This window comes from Notolepis coatsorum, assembly GCF_963971535.1.
Source record: "Notolepis coatsorum genome assembly, chromosome: 8".
NCBI lineage: Eukaryota > Metazoa > Chordata > Actinopteri > Aulopiformes > Paralepididae > Notolepis > Notolepis coatsorum.
In genome coordinates, this window is record NC_140172.1 from 125,324,355 (window position 1) to 125,342,603 (window position 18,249).

General features: G+C 49.8%; 1 protein-coding gene across 1 annotated transcript in view; it reads left to right on the forward strand.

Annotated features, from left to right (window-relative positions):
* Positions 1-2,549: 2,549 nt before the first annotated feature.
* Positions 2,550-18,249, forward strand: part of LOC311233548 (uncharacterized protein) — a 39,250-nt gene continuing 23,550 nt past the window's right edge. The window contains exons 1-3 of the mRNA XM_084320514.1: positions 2,550-2,556; positions 2,912-2,977; positions 11,191-11,577. Coding sequence (XP_084176640.1) covers positions 2,938-2,977; positions 11,191-11,577 — 427 coding nt within the window. The 5' untranslated portion in view covers positions 2,550-2,556; positions 2,912-2,937. The remainder of the gene's footprint in view (positions 2,557-2,911; positions 2,978-11,190; positions 11,578-18,249) is intronic.

An 18,249-nucleotide genomic window follows, 5' to 3' on the forward strand; every position in this document is an offset into this window, starting at 1 on the left:
TTGTCTGTAACCTGGCAACAAAGCGGTTGCTATTGGTCGAGCGCAAGACACGTGACAGAACTCGCATCACTTACATCAAATATATCTACGTGATGACCAAAGTATCCGTTCGCGAGGAAAGATCTAGTCCCGACTTTAAAAGTATAATTGAATAGTTTTTATTCCTAAAACTACACCAATAGATCTTTCACCCAGAGTGACAAATTCGTAGTTCCCCATGGTGGGAACGGGATGAAACGAAAACGGGGTTCACCTTATGGCCTATAGGAGTCATACGTGTACCGTTAGGAGTCATACGTGTACCGGCGTTAGGAGTCATAAGTGTACTGTTAGACTCCTAAGTGTATCATTAGGAGTCTGTGACTGTATTGTAATGCCAGGGAAAGCTATCAGCTATCAGCACAACCTACAGTAGGTATCTACAGCCTAGGGCTGATATCACCCCCTGGATGTGTCAGGACAACCTTGGTATCAATGTCCTTGGGTTGATATCACCCTGCTGAATTCAAGCCAAACCAGCCTTCACTTAATCCTACCATCGTCATCGTCATCATCATCATCATCATCGGATACTTAGGATCCTAAGTATGGATGGACAGGGTGGAGGAAACTGTACATTGTAATATCGACAACCTTACTTGGTCCCAAGAAGAGGGTCTCGTGTATTATTGGGTTAGGACATTTACTGTACATTTACAGGGGCCAGTTTCGAATTGCCGTCTCCCGTAGGTGCTCTTTGAGAGTGGTTTTGAAAGTTGGTAGTGATTCACATTCCTTTACAGCTTTGGGTAGGGCGTTCCACATTGATGTGGCATAATTGCGAAACGTGTTTAGTCCCTTGTTTGAGCCGAATCTGGGTTTAACATGATGATTTGTGGAGCTCCCTCTGGTGTTGTGGTCGTGGTATTCACTGACCTTTGGGAAGTATTTTGACATGTACATGGGTACCTTAGTGGTGTAGTGTATCTTGTAGACCAGGCACATTGCAAGTTGCTGTCGTCTACTCTAAGCCATCCTAGGTTGTCAAAGTGGGCAGGGGTGAGGTGGGTTCTAGGAGTAAGGTCAAGTAGTAGTCTGACCAGTTTGTTTTGTGATGTTTGTAATCTTGTTTTTAGCGCCTTTGAGGTGCTTTGGTACCATGAGGTGCACGCATAGTCGTAGTACCCTTGATTGAGTGCTCCTGCCAGAGTCTTCAGGGTATTCTTGTTTACCAGCAGGGATGCGTTCTTCATGGGATGAGGCTGCACTCCGTGCAGCCAAAGATTTGAGCAGAAGCGCGTGCACGCACATGCACGGATGTGCACGGCACGCGCGTGCACACAGGAATGCGCTGCACTCGCTATAAGTACCCGCCTGGGCTACTTTGCATATCAATAGCGCCGGTCGTCAGGTGTATTAAATACTTTCTCGGATACATTCACACCTAACTTGTGAATGAAATGTGTTACATTCTATTCGTAGAGGCAATTAGGCACTGTCTTTAGTCTGTGCCAGAGTCATAGAATACATGACTCTGGTCTGCGCTTAAGCGAGGGAACATTTATGCGCATGCACGGGGGCGCGCACACGCGCCGGGAGCTCGCGTGCACGTGGCGTCATTAGCGTGCGTGCAATCAGAGTTGATATGAGGAACGCACCGCTGTTTACCAGAGAGGAGATCCGGTACAAGAATCTAGTTCGTTGGTTGACTTTTTTTATTACATTGGATGCCATTTTGTCACAGGAAAGATTTGCCTCTAGGATGGAACCCAGGTATGTAATTTCATCTTTCCTTGTGACAATATTGTCACCCACTGTAACTGAGAAGCCGTCGGTCTTGCTGAGTTTGTTATTTTATCCGAAGAGAATGGACTCTGTTTTACCCAGGTGTAATGATAGTTTGTTATCAGCGAGCCATATGCAGATTTTGCCGAGTTCCGAGGTGAGGGTTTTTTCAACCTGTAACTGCGTGCTGCTCCACTGCTGCAAGGTTATCTCATCCCTTAGAAGAATTAGGAACTGTTCTGTTCTTTATTCTTCCCATAGACAGTTGTACAGTTTGTTGTTTAAAAGAGAATTACACAGTTATACTGCATGATAGTGTGTGATGAAACAAAGTGAACCAATAACCAATAGCAATAGACTATTACGAATTACTAGTCTAATATGATATTTTATGATAACTGTCATCAACAAAGTGATGATGATGATGGTGGTGATGGTGATGATGGTGATGTGATGATGATGGTGATGATGTTGATGATGGTGCCGGTGGTGATGTTTTATTTGATGTGCCAGAAATGTTACTGCTTCATCATTTGTGCCACTTAATGTCTCTTTTCAAAATCACCACATAGTTCATGTGGAGGTTTTAGTATTGCACACAGGAGGAAAGGGTAAAGCAGGCCGCTTCAGGGGGGAACAGAGTTATTTTTTTTAAAGGCCAATGTCAATATTGACAGTGGTGGAATGTCTCGTGGGCAGGCCGGCTTCTCCACAGTGACTCTCACACAGTCGGCTCTTTGTCGCGCTCTCCTCACCACGCCTGAGCACTGCTCCCCGGTCCCCACGCCACCGGTAAGTATATGGCTCCATTAATACTTTCACAGTAAGATCCGGTCGCTCAAACGGTGAATCGGAATCCAAAATGGGTATAGCGGGTCTAAAATCCCAGTTCCTCACACAAACGGGAACATTATTATGTTTTAACAAGCTCGAGAAAAACTTTTATCGAGGCTCCTGCTGGGTTGAGAATGTCTACCCCATATAGATATGCACAGTACCTGTTTTGTCCCTGTGGTCTACCCTGCTGGGATGAAAATGTGTTTTCCTCAGTGAAAAGAAAAAGCTATAATAAACATTCTTTGCCTGAAAGTGATGATATCTCGCAGGGAACTCGAACAAGTTGTTGTTTGTGTCCTTGATCCTGCAGAGTTTTTTACTTCCACTCCTCCGACTATGAGAGCGCTGCTGAGATTCCTCCTAATTGCAGCATGTTGTGAGTATGCAGAAGGTCCACTTTATTAGGGTAATTATACCATACGCATGCTGTATGTTTGGAGGCCTTTTTATAATAACTGCACACACACCCACACACATACAAACACAAACACACACACGCGCATCATGAAAAATTCAGCTGTGAATGCTAATAGGGACAATAAATAGTGTATAAATATATCTGCCTGCCCGTGAGGATTACTGTGAACTCGGCCTTATTAAGGAGGCTGTAAACTGGACCCCCGGGGGGCTCGGGCCTCATTGCAGCAATGACTAAAGTGTACGGGGGCATTTAAAGCATGATTGAGTGCTTCATGCAACATTAGATTAATTGCGTCTAACCCCCAAAAGCTCTAGGCAGCAGTGACTCGAAGGACTGTCGAGCAACACGGAGACAGCCATCTTGTTGTCGGGGAGATGGAGAAACGGTCGTCGAGGAAACGACTGTGGTTGTGTGTGACTGTGTGCTTCTGTACTGGACTGTAGCCTACTTTCCTGCTGAGTATTTATTTTACACATTTTATTTGATGGCTGATTTGTGCAAATTAGGGATGGTGTGCCGGTAAATAATTCCCCTAAACTCATAAGATATTACAAATGGGATGCATTTGATAATTTGTACTAAAAAATGTATGCTCCCCCTTCATCCTTCCTCAAAATCCTTCCTTGAACCAGATCCTGCAGAAGAACTGAACTTGCGGAGGATACTTTCTAAATAACCACGTCTTCAAGGACCAATCAATCAATCAATCGATCAAATCCTTTATTTAACCAGATAAGCATCATTGAGATTAAAATCTCTTATTTTAATTTTTTTTTATACTTTCTCTTTTTCCCACTTTCTTTTTTCCATTTTTCTCCCATCCCAATGTTAGTCGTTATGCCAATTCCCAATCCCCTACATGGTCGTTGGGTGCTCTGCCCCCTACCGTCGGTCTGGGAGGGCGGAGACTATCACATGCTTCCTCCGACACATGTGTAGCCAGCCCACCGCTTCTTTTCACCTGGCAGCGCGGTCTCTCACTGGGGGAGTGTAACGTGTTTGGGACACTACCTCCCCCAGGATCCGACCTCGCTGTGCAGGCGCCCTGACCGATCTGTAGGAGTCGCTGTTTTACAACGACCAGGACCCACCCTCGCCGGGCTTTCTCACCCGCTAACACTGCCAATTGTGTTAGTATGGACGGTCGGCCAACCCGGAAGCACCACAGCTGGATTCGATCCCACTGTCTCTGTGGTGGTGGGCAGACGCTTAGACCGCTGCGCCACCCGGCCGCGCTAAAATCTCTTTTTCAAGAGCGATCTGCCAAGCAAGGCAGCAGAAAGTTTCAACATAAAAAAAGAACATCACAATAAAATACAGATAAAACATTCTCAGCAAGATCCAATTTCAGGCAAGTTATCAAACAAAGTTGCACTGTCCAAGGGAACTGAATTCGTAGGTTGTTAAGATGGCTTTAAATGATCTGAGGGTGACCAGTTTAGGTCCTCCTGTAGCTTGTTCCAGGGTGAAGGAGCAGCATATTTAAAAGCCCCTTTTCCCAATTTAGTTCATAATAGGGAACATCCAGTTTCAGAGCATCTTGGGAACTAATGGCATACTTGTATTGCTTAGTGCACAGCGCTGTGTGTTATTATTATTATTATTATTATGCAGCACATTGGTTGTTTCCAGGCACATCAAGCGATTGCCTCCCTGCATAATCCTTGAGGAGGCCCCCCACTGTGCCTGGTCTCCCTCCTATAGCAGCCACGGCTGTCCGCACCAAAATAAAATGTTCCACACCGCAGCATGCCAGCCTGCTTGCCTGCCTCTCTGTCATTAAGGCCTTTAGTGATAAGCTGCTCATTTCAATGACTTGTGTGTGTGTGTGTGTGTGTGCGTGTGTGTGTGTGTGTGTGTGTGTGTGTGTGTGTGTGTGTGTGTGTGTGTGTGTGTGTGTGTGTGTGTGTGTGTGTGTGTGTGTGTGTGTGTGTGTGTGTGTGTGTGTGTGTGTGTGTGTGTGTGTGTGTGTGTGTGTGTGTGTGTGCGTGTGTGTATTCCCATGCCAGGAGAAGTGATTGAAATGTTCACTGTGCAACTGAGGTTAATGGAGTTAATTAAGATCAAAGACACGTGTCCTGGCCTGGGCCGGGTGATTAGTGTGCAGTCAGATTGGAATACGTCACACGACTGTGAACTCTGACTGTCACTGTGTCGATGCAGTGTGAAAGTTCTCAACCGCTGTCACAAAGCTCAGATCTTTCCTCATATGTAAGTATTATGTATATATACACACACACATTGCTGGGGAGTAGTAGTCACTACATGTAGTACAATTACCAGTTTAACTACAATTTGCAGTAGTTTGGTGGTAGTTTTAACTACTGTACTGTACCTTCAAATCTCCGTAACCTTTACAGTAGTTAAAGGGGCAAGCTTGTTTTATTTGCAAAGGGCTTTACAAGTTATGCCTCACATTCACCGACGGAGGCAACCATGCAGTTATATGCCGTATTTGCTATCGCGTCCCGCTCTGAGCCTTATGAGATATCCCTATCTCCTATGATACCTATTGTATCTCCCACGAACAAAAAACTACATGCACCCCACCTGTATGGGGCTCCGCCCCCATGGTGGCACCGCCCATAGCAGTGACTCTGGTCACCACACATCCTTCCTCTATTTTCGTCCCAGCGTACTTGGATGCGTGCACCATACGATAACTAGTAGGATGAAAAGATCAGAGCCATAATGTTTGAAGGCTTACCGGAGGTTGCTGGCCCCTGGCATCTTCAACGCATGTTTTCGGCGACACGACGGGCCTATGTTGATGTTCCTCGTTTGATGACAGCACATCGAGGTTCAGCTGTACAAGACTGGCTGTCGGGCCAGCTTGTACTCAGGTAGGCCCTGTGTCTTCAGGCATGGGTATTAGTGTTAGTAATGCTGGTTTGTTTTGTTACACAACCATGTTGTGTGTTGGTGCCGGGGGCAGGATGGTTTGGTGAACGTTCACTGCAGGGAACGGTTTCCAAGCTGTCTGGGGCGTGCTACTAAAACATCTAATGCTATGCTACATGCTATCGCTAATGCCGCATGCTATTACTACTGCTAATTGCTACGCTGTTCTAATGTCTCCGCCGTGAGATGTTGTCACTCTCCCTCCTCTTGCCCGGTTCATCAATGAAGGTCAGTCGGTAGCTGTTGTGGGTTTTTTTGCTGAGTCCTATTTACCTTTTTTCGGGTAAATGGGTTGACAACAGGGTAGGCCGTGGCTAGGTTGCCTAGCCAGGTATGTTACCTTGTGTTCCGGTGGGGTTTGTTGAACGGTGTTCCCATCTGGGTTGGCGTCGGGTAGTGGGGCTATGGGTCCAGCCGACATGGTAAACATGTTGCGTGTCTGTGCGCAGGCAATTGTTGTTCTGGGTCCCACATCGCCGCGCGCTAAGCTGCAGTAGTATAAGGGCAGGGCCGCTTGGGAGAAATGTGAGGCCCTGTGCGTTTTTAGACGCGAGGCCCCCCAACCCCTGAGGCGGCCCTGTGTAGTGGGCTATTGTTTCGTTTTGTCACTCTGCTATGAGAAGGTCTGTCTTGCTACAGTTTTCTCTCCTCTCAACCATTCATACTGATGGTCAATCGGTGTACTGGGGGAGTAGTGCGGGGGGGGCTTTGTTTACCTTTTTTGGTAACTGGGCTAAACTAGGGCTGGTGTCCTGTTGTGAATATGTTGAATGAAGGCGGGACTAGTTTGCTCTGGTCCGTCTCCCCTTAACTTTGTGTGTATGGGTTTGCTCTTTCTACAGTATTTTGTGGTTTAGCTCTTTTATTCATTTAACCTTTTCATGGTGCACACCACAGTGGAGGTTGCTGTTTGCAATCACCACTGGTGCTCCGTGTTAACATCAGTCCTTTGTTTTTTGACATATTGAAACAATGCCCCGCCCGGCCGACACCATGGGTGGGTCGGCCTGGCGAGTGGCTGGTGGGCTGTTAAGGCTTGTACCGCCACGGTATGGAATTGGCAACGATTAGAACTGTGTTCGAATTGCTGTTTTTTTCTATTAAAAAAATGGTGTCTGGTGGAGGGGCCTTGAGGGCCAGCCGACGTCGACACATCGCGCGAGGTTGTTGACGTTATTAGCTTTGACCCAGCCGCAAGCTATAACCGCTCAGGGTTCCCCTCTCCGCAGGGGTTTTTGGTCTTCTGCTGGAGCGCGGGCGGTATTGTCCTAGGCCCTACACCGCCTCACACCGCGCAGCCAGAAGAAGAGAGAGCACGGCCTCGTCAGCGGCGATGACGAGGCCCTCGACAGGCGGCCATGTTTTCCCCCGCCAGAGGTATCCTGGGCGTTGATTCGACAGGTGTCCACAAGGCCGACAGCCTTGGCGGCCGAGGGATCGGCCACATAGGATGGGTTCGGCTTGAACAAACAAGCCGTCACCGTCCTGCCGCGAGCAGCCCGCTCTCCGATCACTCCCTTCCTCAACACCAGTGGAAGAAGTGGGCTCTGATTGTTTCCTTTGGCTGCGGGCCGCGTGCCTTCGTTGATGCGCGGGCGGCCCCCCTTTTCGCTTCTCATGGGGACAGGGGCTGACACCCAGTTGATGGCTGAGCCTGGGTCTGTCCGTGAGAATGTTGTGCTGTCAAGCGGCTCCCACACCTTGAACTGTGTTGGTTGAGCCTGGTGTTACGTCTGTCAACTTAAGTGTTGTCAGCAGGGGGGCTCGAAACCTTTTGAGGCACACAGTGCGGGCTTCCCCGGCCTCGCCTTCGCCAGGCCAGGTATCATGTTGGTGGCTCCCACTCCTGAAATATTGGCAAGTGGTCGCAGCTCACATGATTTGGGGTGGTAGTAATATCACTGCAGGGCTACGGTGTGTAGGAACCCATGGGGGCCTTACACCTTGCATGTCCGGCTGCAGAACAACTCCTTCAGCATGTTCTGGAGGGGTGTTCAGTGGGGGGGCTTTTTTCATCGGAAGCCCCCCGTATCAGACCGGCCCTTTCTGTCGGGGTTCCCCCTTGGGTGCGATTGCCTCGTGGGTGGTGTCAGGGTCAGGTGTTCCGACACGGAACGCGATCCTCGCACGGTTCCAGGTTTGGCTACGCACAGCGGGGGGACCGGGCCAACTATCTACATTTCCTGGCGGACCTGCGCCACGTGACGGCGGGTGCGTTGGGAGTGTCGTCACATATGACTACGGCAGTACCATATGTCGAGGTGGATGGAGAGAACGCTGAGGCGGGGACTTGTGTTTACACAACCCCACCCGTTTTCAGGTTTGGTACAGACCCTATTGTCAGGGTCTCCAGCTGTGACAGCTCTGGTCAACGAGATCCAATCTCTGTGGACGAAGCAAGCCATCGTCGTGGCATTCTCCTCCCGGTGTTCTCTGCCCGAGAAGTCGGGAGGGAGGGGTGTAAGACCCAGGCTGGACCTGTCCCATGGGAAGGTTCAGCATTTTTTGGATCGTCTCCTACCTGTTGAACACTGTCAGGTGGGGGTCTGGTTCTCCTCCATAGACCTGTAGGATGCGTATGCGCATCCCCGATCTTCCATCCTAGGGCTTACCTACGCTTCCTTTGCAGGGTTAGCGTATGAGTACCAGAGGCTGCCGTTCGGTTTTCTCTGGCTCCCCGCATCTTCACCAAGTGCGTGGAGGCCGCACTGGGGCCTCTGCGTCGTCCGGGGTTACGGAGTGTTCTGCCCTGATGACGTTCTGGTCCTTCGCGGTCAAGGTGGATCGTCAGGTCTCGTACCAGGCAGGTCTCTACCAGCCTGGGGTTGCTGTAGACTGGATGTAGAGTACTCCTCTTCCCAGTCAACGGTTGGAGGGCTATGGGCATCCATCTCAGGGCGTGTTGTCAACACGCTCGGGAGGTTCCGTCCTAGGACGGTTACGGCGCTGTCTCACGTCGCGTTTTCACCGACGCCTCCCTCGCTGGTGACGCGTCGGGCCAACGCAGTAGGGGGCAGCTGGTAAACCATGCTGCCCGGTCTGCGCTACGTTCAATGTGTTGGTATTGAAAGCGGTCCTTCTGGTCCACATATGGTGTTGATCAGGACGGACGATACGACGTCAGTGTCGTGTATCGACAGACAGGGAGGAGTACGCTCCCCCTGTCTGCACCAGGCGGCGGGCGGCTGGCTATGGGCGTCCTCCATCTGCGCGGCCTGAGGGCTCCCCACATCCCCGGCAGGGAGGATGTGGGTGCAGAGGTACTGTCGCTGGGCGGTCCTCATCCTGACGGGTGAGGATTACGTCTGGACATGGCCAGGCAGGTCTGGGACCGATGCCGTGCCGCCAGGAATTCTTCCCCATACATCTGTTAGGTCAGTTGTTGGGACGGGTACGTTGAGGGGCGCGGGTTCTTGATCCTGATGGTGTTACCATCTGGAATGCGCGTGCTCCCTCCACTGTCGCGCTTACGCGGGCAGATGACGTATGTTCCAAGTGTGGTGTAAGGCGGGGGGCCGGGACTCAGTCTCCTGCCCCCTGGATGCTGTCCTTAGTTACCTCCAGTCTCTCCTTGATAGACTGTCGGCTTCGACGGTGAGGGTATATGCATCAGCTATATCCTCCTATCATGAGGGGTTTGAGGGGATGTCTTGTTCAGCCACCCTCTTGTGAAGCGTTTCCTGCTTGGCGCTCAACGCGTTAAGCCGGTGCAACGCTCCTTGGCTCCAACTTGGGAACTTCAATTGGTCCTCGTCGGTTGTCCTTGGCTCCGTTTGAGCCGCTCGAGCAGGCGCCGTTGGGACAGCTGTCCTTCAAGACCGCGTTCCTACTGGCTGTCACTTCCGCTAAACGCGTAGGTGAGCTCTGTGCTCTCTCGGTACGTCCAGAGTGCCTGTCTTTTCGGACCGATTGCGGTGTCACTCTGCGACCTAATCCTGTTTTCGTGCCTAAGAATATCCGGAGTTCCTTCCGCTCCCGGGATATTGTGGTTCAGGCGTTTCGTCCTCCTCCTCACACTAGTGAGTTAGATGCAGGCCTTCACCTGTCATGTCCAGTCCGTGCTTGGGGATTTACCTCAGCCGTACTCAGGACTTCAGGGTTACCGACCAGCTTTGTCTGTTACGGTGGGGCTCGTGCTGGTAAGGCACTGTCGGAGCAGCGCCTGTCCCATTGGTTGTGCGAGGGCATTGCCCTCTGCTACATGTTGGCTGGGCAGGATCCCCCTGGGGGCGTCAGGGCGCACTCCACTCGTGGGGTGGCTGCTTCTGCCGCTCTCCTGGGTGGGGCCTCGGTGGAGGACATCTGTGCTGCAGCTTCATGGTCCTCCCCGGGCCCCTTTGTAAGGTTTTACCTCATGGACATGACCGGGGGTTCTGTCTCCCAGGCGGTTCTGGGGTCTGTGGCCTTTCCTGCTTCCCGTCCTTTGGTCGGGTAGCAGGAGTGTATGGGTATGGGCCACAGTGTGTTGAGTCACACGTGGTTCCGCCTGTACCGTGTGTTCAAGGGGTTCTAGTTTCCCTCTTGTTCGCATTTCAGGTGGAGTTGACTGCGCCCCCCCTTCGTTAGGGAGGATGGGGTGACAGGGCTCCCCGCACCCCTTGATGTGGGCTTACGGGTCCTCAGGGGGTACATTTGTCGGGCTTCGCGTCCGCTCTTCCCCATATCTCATAAGGCTCAGAGCGGGACGCGATAGCAAATACGGCAATACTAATTATATTAGTATTGGCTGAGCGTCCCGCTCTGCGCGGCCCTGAGTTCCCTCTTGAGGAATCTTTTCCTGGGACGGGTTTTTTGGCGAGGAAGGATGTGTGGTGACCAGAGTCACTGCTATATGGGCGGTGCCACCATGGGGGCGGAGCCCCATACAGGTGGGGTGCATGTAGTTTTTTGTTCGTGGGAGATACAATAGGTATCATAGGAGATAGGGATATCTCATAAGGCTCAGAGCGGGACGCTCAGCCAATACTAATATAACTAGGTTATCTACATAACCTATCGTTAAGGAACAGAGCAGTTAAGGGTTAAGTGTCTTGCTCAAGGACACTTCAACATGCTGCCGGGAGGAGCCGGGATCGAACCGGGAAACTTGTGGTTAACAGGCTACCCCACTACCTCCTGTCACGCCCCAGATTAGGTGCAAAATAAATCAGCATTGTTTTTTTTTGTTAAGTGCCCATTTAACAACATCTCTCTCTCTCTCTCTCTCTCTCTCTCTCTCTCTCTCTCTCTCTCTCTCTCTCTCTCTCGCCCCCCATCAACCCCTATAGATTTGCTGTTAAGTTGTGCTTTAGAAAAGGAGAAGAGAAAGAGCGGAGGAGGTTCTCTGAGGAAGCAGAAGAAGGTTGACGTCATCGTCAAGGTGACGAGGAATCAGACGGCTGATGCTGTTGTCAAGGTGACGAGGAATCGGACGGCTGATGCTGTTGTCAATGTGAAGAGGAATCGGACGGCGGGGAGCGACAGGAGAGCGGGGGCGATGCCTCCGAACCAAAAGGTCAAGGAGGCGGGACGTCAGGGAGTCGGCGCGGGGCCGAGGAGTGATGCGGCCTGCGCCGGCCTGGGAGGCATCTGCCAGCATGAGCGATTCGTCTGCCAGGGCCGCTACCTGAGAGACAAGTGCTCTGGGGCCAAGACACAGCAGTGCTGTATGCCAGGTGAGGTGGACGGAGCAGGCTGTCACTGAGTCATGGACTCTCTCTCTCACACACACACACACACACACACACACACACACACACACACACACACACACACACACAAACACACACACACCAGCCCGACCTCGCTTCAAATATAAATACTAATCGACCACAAGAAAAAGGTACATATATTCTACATTATGTTATAGCCATAACCCATAAGTAATATATTGAAATGTACAATGTGTAGGTTTTACAAAGAAGTAATTTGTTCCTCACATTTTACGCATTCACTCACACATTCACACACCGACGGCAGAGGCGACCATGCAAGGTGCCAACCTGCTCATCGGGAGTGTTGACAGAATTGGCTATGGGGCGACAATAATATATATAGGAGGCATGAATTCCATCTTTAGCCTTTGGCTTGTTTATTCATTCACAGTGATTCACAGCAGCACAGCGCAGATGTGGTAAGAAGGTAGAGGGGGAGGAAACAAAGGCTTATATACTCCCTACCTGGTGGAAACAGTAGAAGCTCCGCCTTAAGCGCCCTCCAGTGGACACAGATATATATGCAGTAGAGTACAGTTACAGTTAGTTACAACCCTACATACAACCTCTAAATTCAACACTCCCACTTAGGGTTGCTTAGCACACTGTATGACCTCTTCAAAACAATTTACAAAGAAAATAACACAGTTTAGAACATCAAAAATAGTATGGCAGTCAATATTTACACACCAAACATGACCTCTGCAAATCTCCTCAGTTTCAATTTGGAAGCCGGCTTCGTCATAGCGTCTGCTACCATGTCGTCTGTTGGACAATAAACCAGTGTCATCCTTTCTTCTCTGATGACAGATCTGATGAAATGGTACTTTATATCCACATGCTTACACCTCTGTCGACACACAGGGTTTCTCGCAATGGCAATGGTTGCCTGGTTGTCCTCATAAACAACAGTCTTCTTATATACATAGGTATCCATTCCTCCGAGCAGTTGTTCTAGATAAATACACTCCTGTATTGTCATGGCCAGAGCCATGTATTCTGCTTCACAAGTTGACAGTGCCACTGTGGGCTGCTTCTTTGTTTTCCATGAGACCAGTGAGCTGTTTGTGTTCAAACTAACACAGTATCCTGTGGTACTCCTTCTATCTGTGATGTCAGCAGCCCAGTCTGCATCACTGTAGGCTTTAAGCCCTAAGCCCTCGCTGCTCTTTCTGAAACAAAGCTGTTTATCTACTGTACCTTTGAGATAACGAAAAACATGTTTTACCGTAATCCAGTGTTCCTCTGTGGGATCAGCAAAATGCTGTGACAACTTACTCACTACAAAACATAGGTCAGGGCGGGTACGTGTTGTTGGATAGATGAGGCTACCCACGGCTTCCCTGTACATTTTTACATCTGTCAGTTTCTGAGCATCCTCCTGGTAATCCAGTTTTTGATCACATGGTGTTTTCCTTGTTATACATTCCTGCATGTCAAAACGTTTCAGGATCTTTTCCACATATCTCTTCTGGGATACTGTTACACAATTGGCCGACTGTTCAAAGTCCATGAATAGGAAATGCTTTAACCTGCCAAGGTCTTTCATTTTTAATCTGGTGGAGAGCATACCTTTCACCTGATCTAGGTTTCTAGTGTTGTCTGCTGCGATGATCAAATCATCCACCCAAATGACGATTATCACTTTTCCTGACTCCTTTGACTCCCTTGAGTAAACACAGGGGTCTACTGGATTCTGTAGGAAGTGATCCTCAATGAGACATGTGTGAAGCATCTCGTTCCAATTTCGCCCAGACTGTTTCAGGCCGTAAATGGATTTTTCTAGCTTGCACACTAGCTTTTCCCCTTTCTTTTCGTAACCTTCAGGTTGTTCCATATATATCTCCCTATCTATGGGTGTGTGCAGATAGGCTGTCTTCACATCCATCTGATGTAAAATCAGATTGTCCTCAGCTGCTTTCTGAACCACTACCCTTACACTGGTCAGGTTGGCTGTGGGGGAGAATGTTTCACCATAGTCTATCCCCTCCCTCTGACTGAAACCCTTAGCTACAAATCTCGCTTTGTACTTTTCGTGGCCTTCGATCCCTTCCTTGATTGAGTACACCCATTTCCCTCCCACTGTCTGTCTGCCCTCTGGCAATTTGGTGAGGGTAAAGGTGTGGTTGTACTCTAAGGACCTCATCTCCTCGTCCATCGCTCTCTCCCACTTACTCGACTCTGGGGACACTATGGCTTCCTTAAAAGACTGAGGCACGCCATACACCACTCTGTAGCAGTAATCAATACTGGCGAGTGTACTGTCATCCTCGTCACTTCCTCTCCGGGCATAATCTTTCAGATATTTTGGGGGTTTGTGTTCCCTTGAGGGATACCTCCCACTGCTTGGGGCACTTGACGTCACCCTCAGGTGCTCCTCGTCATCGCCCTCTGGGGGTGGCTGGCTGTCTGCCTGCACGCCTGTGCTCAGTACACTAGGCTGTGGTGTCTCTGTCCCTCCATACCTTACCCCGGAGTCCAGCCATGGCTCCTCTGTCTGTGTCTCGATTTCGCACATTGTCTTGGTGACAAATTTCCCTAGTCTGTGCTTTTGCACCTTCCCTTTACCGGGATAGTAGACTAGGAGTGCAGGGCTCCCTCTGTCGTGTCCTACAAAGAGTCCTTTTTCACATCTGGACTCAAGCTTGCCTCTGTCCTGCTGGTAAGCATAGCACACTGATCCGAATTTGTGCATTCTGGCTAGATTACATCTTTTCCTTGTCATTGCTGTATATGGGGTGGTGCCCGTGTGTTTATTAAAACACCTGTTTCTGGTGTAAGCGGCTTCTTGTACCGCATAATGCCACAGGCTCTTCGGTATGTCACTATTGTCTAGCTTACACCTGGCCATTTCGAAAAGAGTGCGCCATTCCCTCTCTGCTACCCCGTTCTGATGTGGGGAGTAGGGACATGACGTCTCGTGTCTGATCCTGTTCCTTCTCAACAGTGATTGGAACTCTCTGTTTGTAAACTCGGTCCCGTTGTCTGACCTCAAACATTTTATGTCCCCATAGGGGGCTACATCGGCAAGGAACTTCTCCGTGGCCTGGAGTGCATCACTCTTTGCTTTAAGGAAATAGACGAACACTACGCCTGTACCCACATCCGTAAAGGACTGTACATAGTTAAAGCCACCTATGGACTCGTTCCTTACTGGACCGGCTAGGTCGGTGTTAACTAGCTCCAGTGGTCTCTTTACCTTCTCCGTGGGGTCCCTGTTCCTTGTTTGAGTAAACTTCCCCCTTATGCAAACTTCACATTCTTTGTCAGGTCTATGCTTTTCACCCTTAATGTGCATACCGTCTGTCACTGCTTGCAGCTTTAGTAAATCCTCGTGATTACAATGTCCCATAATTTCATGCCACGTCTGGATGTCATGACTGACAGTCACATTACATTTATCATTATTATTACACTCCGTTTGTAGGTAATACATTCTCCCATATACGTCAATGTTAAACCGCGTACCATCTTGTTCTACAAGAACATCTTTACCTTCACTGAAGAACACTTCGGCGCCGTTAGCAGTAGCAGATTTTACTGAGAATAGTTCTTGTGGGAACAAGGGTATATATAGAGCGTCCTTTAACGTCACTGTATACCGGCGCCCCTTACTGTCTATAAGGCATACCTGTGCGTCTCCTCTCCCTTGCGCCAACCCGTAGGTGCGCTTCCCGTCTGCCAGCTCCATGCTGTGTCCCTCCAGCTCGAAGGATTTGTCAAAGTTCTTGAAACTGTTCCTGTCGTTGATGATGTGGGACGACGCACCTGTGTCCACGATCAGTCCCCTCCTCGGGAACTGCCGGTGCTGCGTTGGCCGGGTGACGCCCGTAGTCCGCGCCCCGAAAACGAAGTCCTCTCATCCTGCCGCTCTCCGGGCGTCATCTCGACTCGCCTCACGATCACCGTTGCCGCCATCTTGTCTGTAGTCGTCATCTCGTCCACAGCCGCCATCTTGACCGTAGCCGCGATCTCGTCCGTCGCCGCCATCTTGTCCATAGGCGCCGCCTTGTCTATGGCCACCATCTTGCCCATGTGCGTATCGGGCGCTCTGGTCTCGTTTCTTTCGGCACTCTTTGGCACCAGACCGTCTTGTTGCAGTTATCCTTCCGATGACCATTCTCTCCACATCGCCAACACGTCAGCTCCGTCGTGGGCCTGGCCTTCTCCCTCTGTGTCACTCGGGCTTTCAGTGCTATCCCCCCCGTTTCCGCGGCGTCTGGGTGGGTATCCTCTGAGGCCTCAAAGTTCCGCAGCTTGGCTTTGAACTGCCCCAATGTCATGTCCGTTGACCCGTGGGTAACCAGTAGCGTGAACGGCCTGTACAACTCCGGTAGTCCTCTCATCACCATCGCCATCATTAGCCCCTCGCCTGGTGCCTCTCCTGCACTCTTAAGCGCCGTGATGATCTGCTCAGCTCGGATGATGTATTCTGTCATCGTCTCTGTGTGCCCCTTCTTCAGAGCTGTTAACGTTACGTAGAGGGACACTACTCAGGGCCTTCCCTGTCCGATGTAATGCTCCCTCAACACTCCCAGGCTTTCTCTGCCTTTGTCCTTCGTGTCGCGGAATATTAGCCCCAAGCTTGTATCGTCAAGCAGCGGTGCCAACTCACAGTATGCGTCCGCATTAAGCTTGTCTTCTTGGGCTTGTTCCTCCGCCGTCAGTGGTCCCGCGGGGGCTGCCAAGATCACCGCCTTGAGTCCCGCGCCGTGCATGCAACATAGCATGCGCTCTTCCCAGAGCTCATATCCCTCCGCCTTTCCATTAAATGAGGGCCTTTTGCTCTTTCCCTTGGTCGCCATCCTCCTTTTTGGTGGTAGGCGTAGCTTTAGCTTTGTTGGCCTAGCGTCTAGCCACGCGGTACTCCCGGTGCTAACCTGGCCTACACTTCCGCTAAGCTAGCTACTGTTGTGGCTGAAGGTTGTTTAACACAGCAGGAGACGATATTTCCAATTGTAACAAGTAGGTAATTTATTTAAGAAAAGAAGTTCTTAACAGCAAGAGCTATGGGTCGAGCAGAGGATCACCACAGCTTGAACAAAAAACACTCTCCTCTCAATCCCTCTGCTCGTCCCCTAAATCCCCTCTCAGTCCTGCCCCCCCATGACAGATATGATGACATATCATATCATGTCAGATCTGACATGACGTACATTAAGATGATACGTAGATTTAACATCGGAGAGAGATAAGAACATTAAGAACATGAAGAGAGATAAACAAGATATGATGTACACCCACGATATGATGTAAAACATTTAAGAACATTGAAGAGAGAGTGAGATGTGTGTGTGTGTGTGTGTGTGTGTGTGTATGTGTGTGTGTGTCTGTGTGTGTGTGCGTCTGCGTGTGTGTGCGTCTGCGTACAGACGTATGTGTATTGTATGTGTGTATTGTGTCACAGGGAATGTGTGTGTGTGTGTGTGTGTCGGTGTGTATGTCTGTGCGACTGTGTGTGTCTGTGTGTGTGTGTGTGTGTCTGTGTGACTGTGTGTGTCTGTGTGTCTGTGTGTGTGTGCTGTGTCTGTGTGTGTGTGCTGTGTATGTGTGTGTCCGTGTGTCTGTGTGTGTGTGCTGTGCCTGTGTGTGTCCGTGTGTCTGTGTATGTCGGTGTGTGTGTGTGTGTGCTGTGCCTGTATGTGTCCGTGTGTCTGTGTGTGTGTGCTGTGCCTGTGTGTGTCCGTGTGTCTGTGTGTGTGTGCTGTGCCTGTATGAAAGAGAGAAAAGAACAAGATATGAAAGCATACGATGTACGAGATTACCAGCACACAACGTGCCGTACTGAAATGTCCATCTGTTCCAAGTTGTTTTAAGAACGTCAGCCAGACCGTCTTTCAGCACTGCTAGTTGACCTATATTAAACTAGTCCACCCCATACACATTTTCCCCAACATTCCCCCATTTGGGGCTATCCCTAGTCCCACCCAAATCATATAACCAAGAAAATGTGAACGTCTAACTAAACGAGAAACCATATTTATATAATAAAAGTTTAAATGGCTGATCTAAACAAGAAACCTAGCCATATAATAAATTTTAAATGTCTAACTAAACAAGAAACCTTACTTCATTCACTGGACCCCTAACGGACCAACAAAGGCTGACTACCGTTCTCACAATAAACACAAAACCGCTCAAAACAAGAGTAATAATAAAACACCAAAAAAAAAAAAAAAAAAAAAAATACCCCAATTTATAATCCTAACCTGACAGACAAATCCCCCCAACCTCCACCGCTTACCAAATGAGCCACAGTTCCGGCCGGAAACCGCGACTCTCATCAGGGAAAGGAGAAGTTGACCGTCAGAACTAAACATAGAACATCCCTCCCAAAAAAAATGACATTGTCTCTTCCATAACATTGAGTCCCAGTGTCCATCGCTCAGCCCCCCTTCCATGCCCACGCCATAGTCTCCTCACCGTATTGCCAAAAGTCACATTTTGCCAATACAGCAACCACCACGCCACACCTCCAGTCCTCGTAGAAGCATGTCCCCATGCCTGGACGGGAGGCGCTGGTACCGACCTCACCACGTGTCCCCCCATCTTCGACGTGAGGTGCCCATCTTGCCCACTGCGTTAGCCCCCCCCTTTGTCCCTCCAGTCCCCAGAACCGATCCCCAGACCACT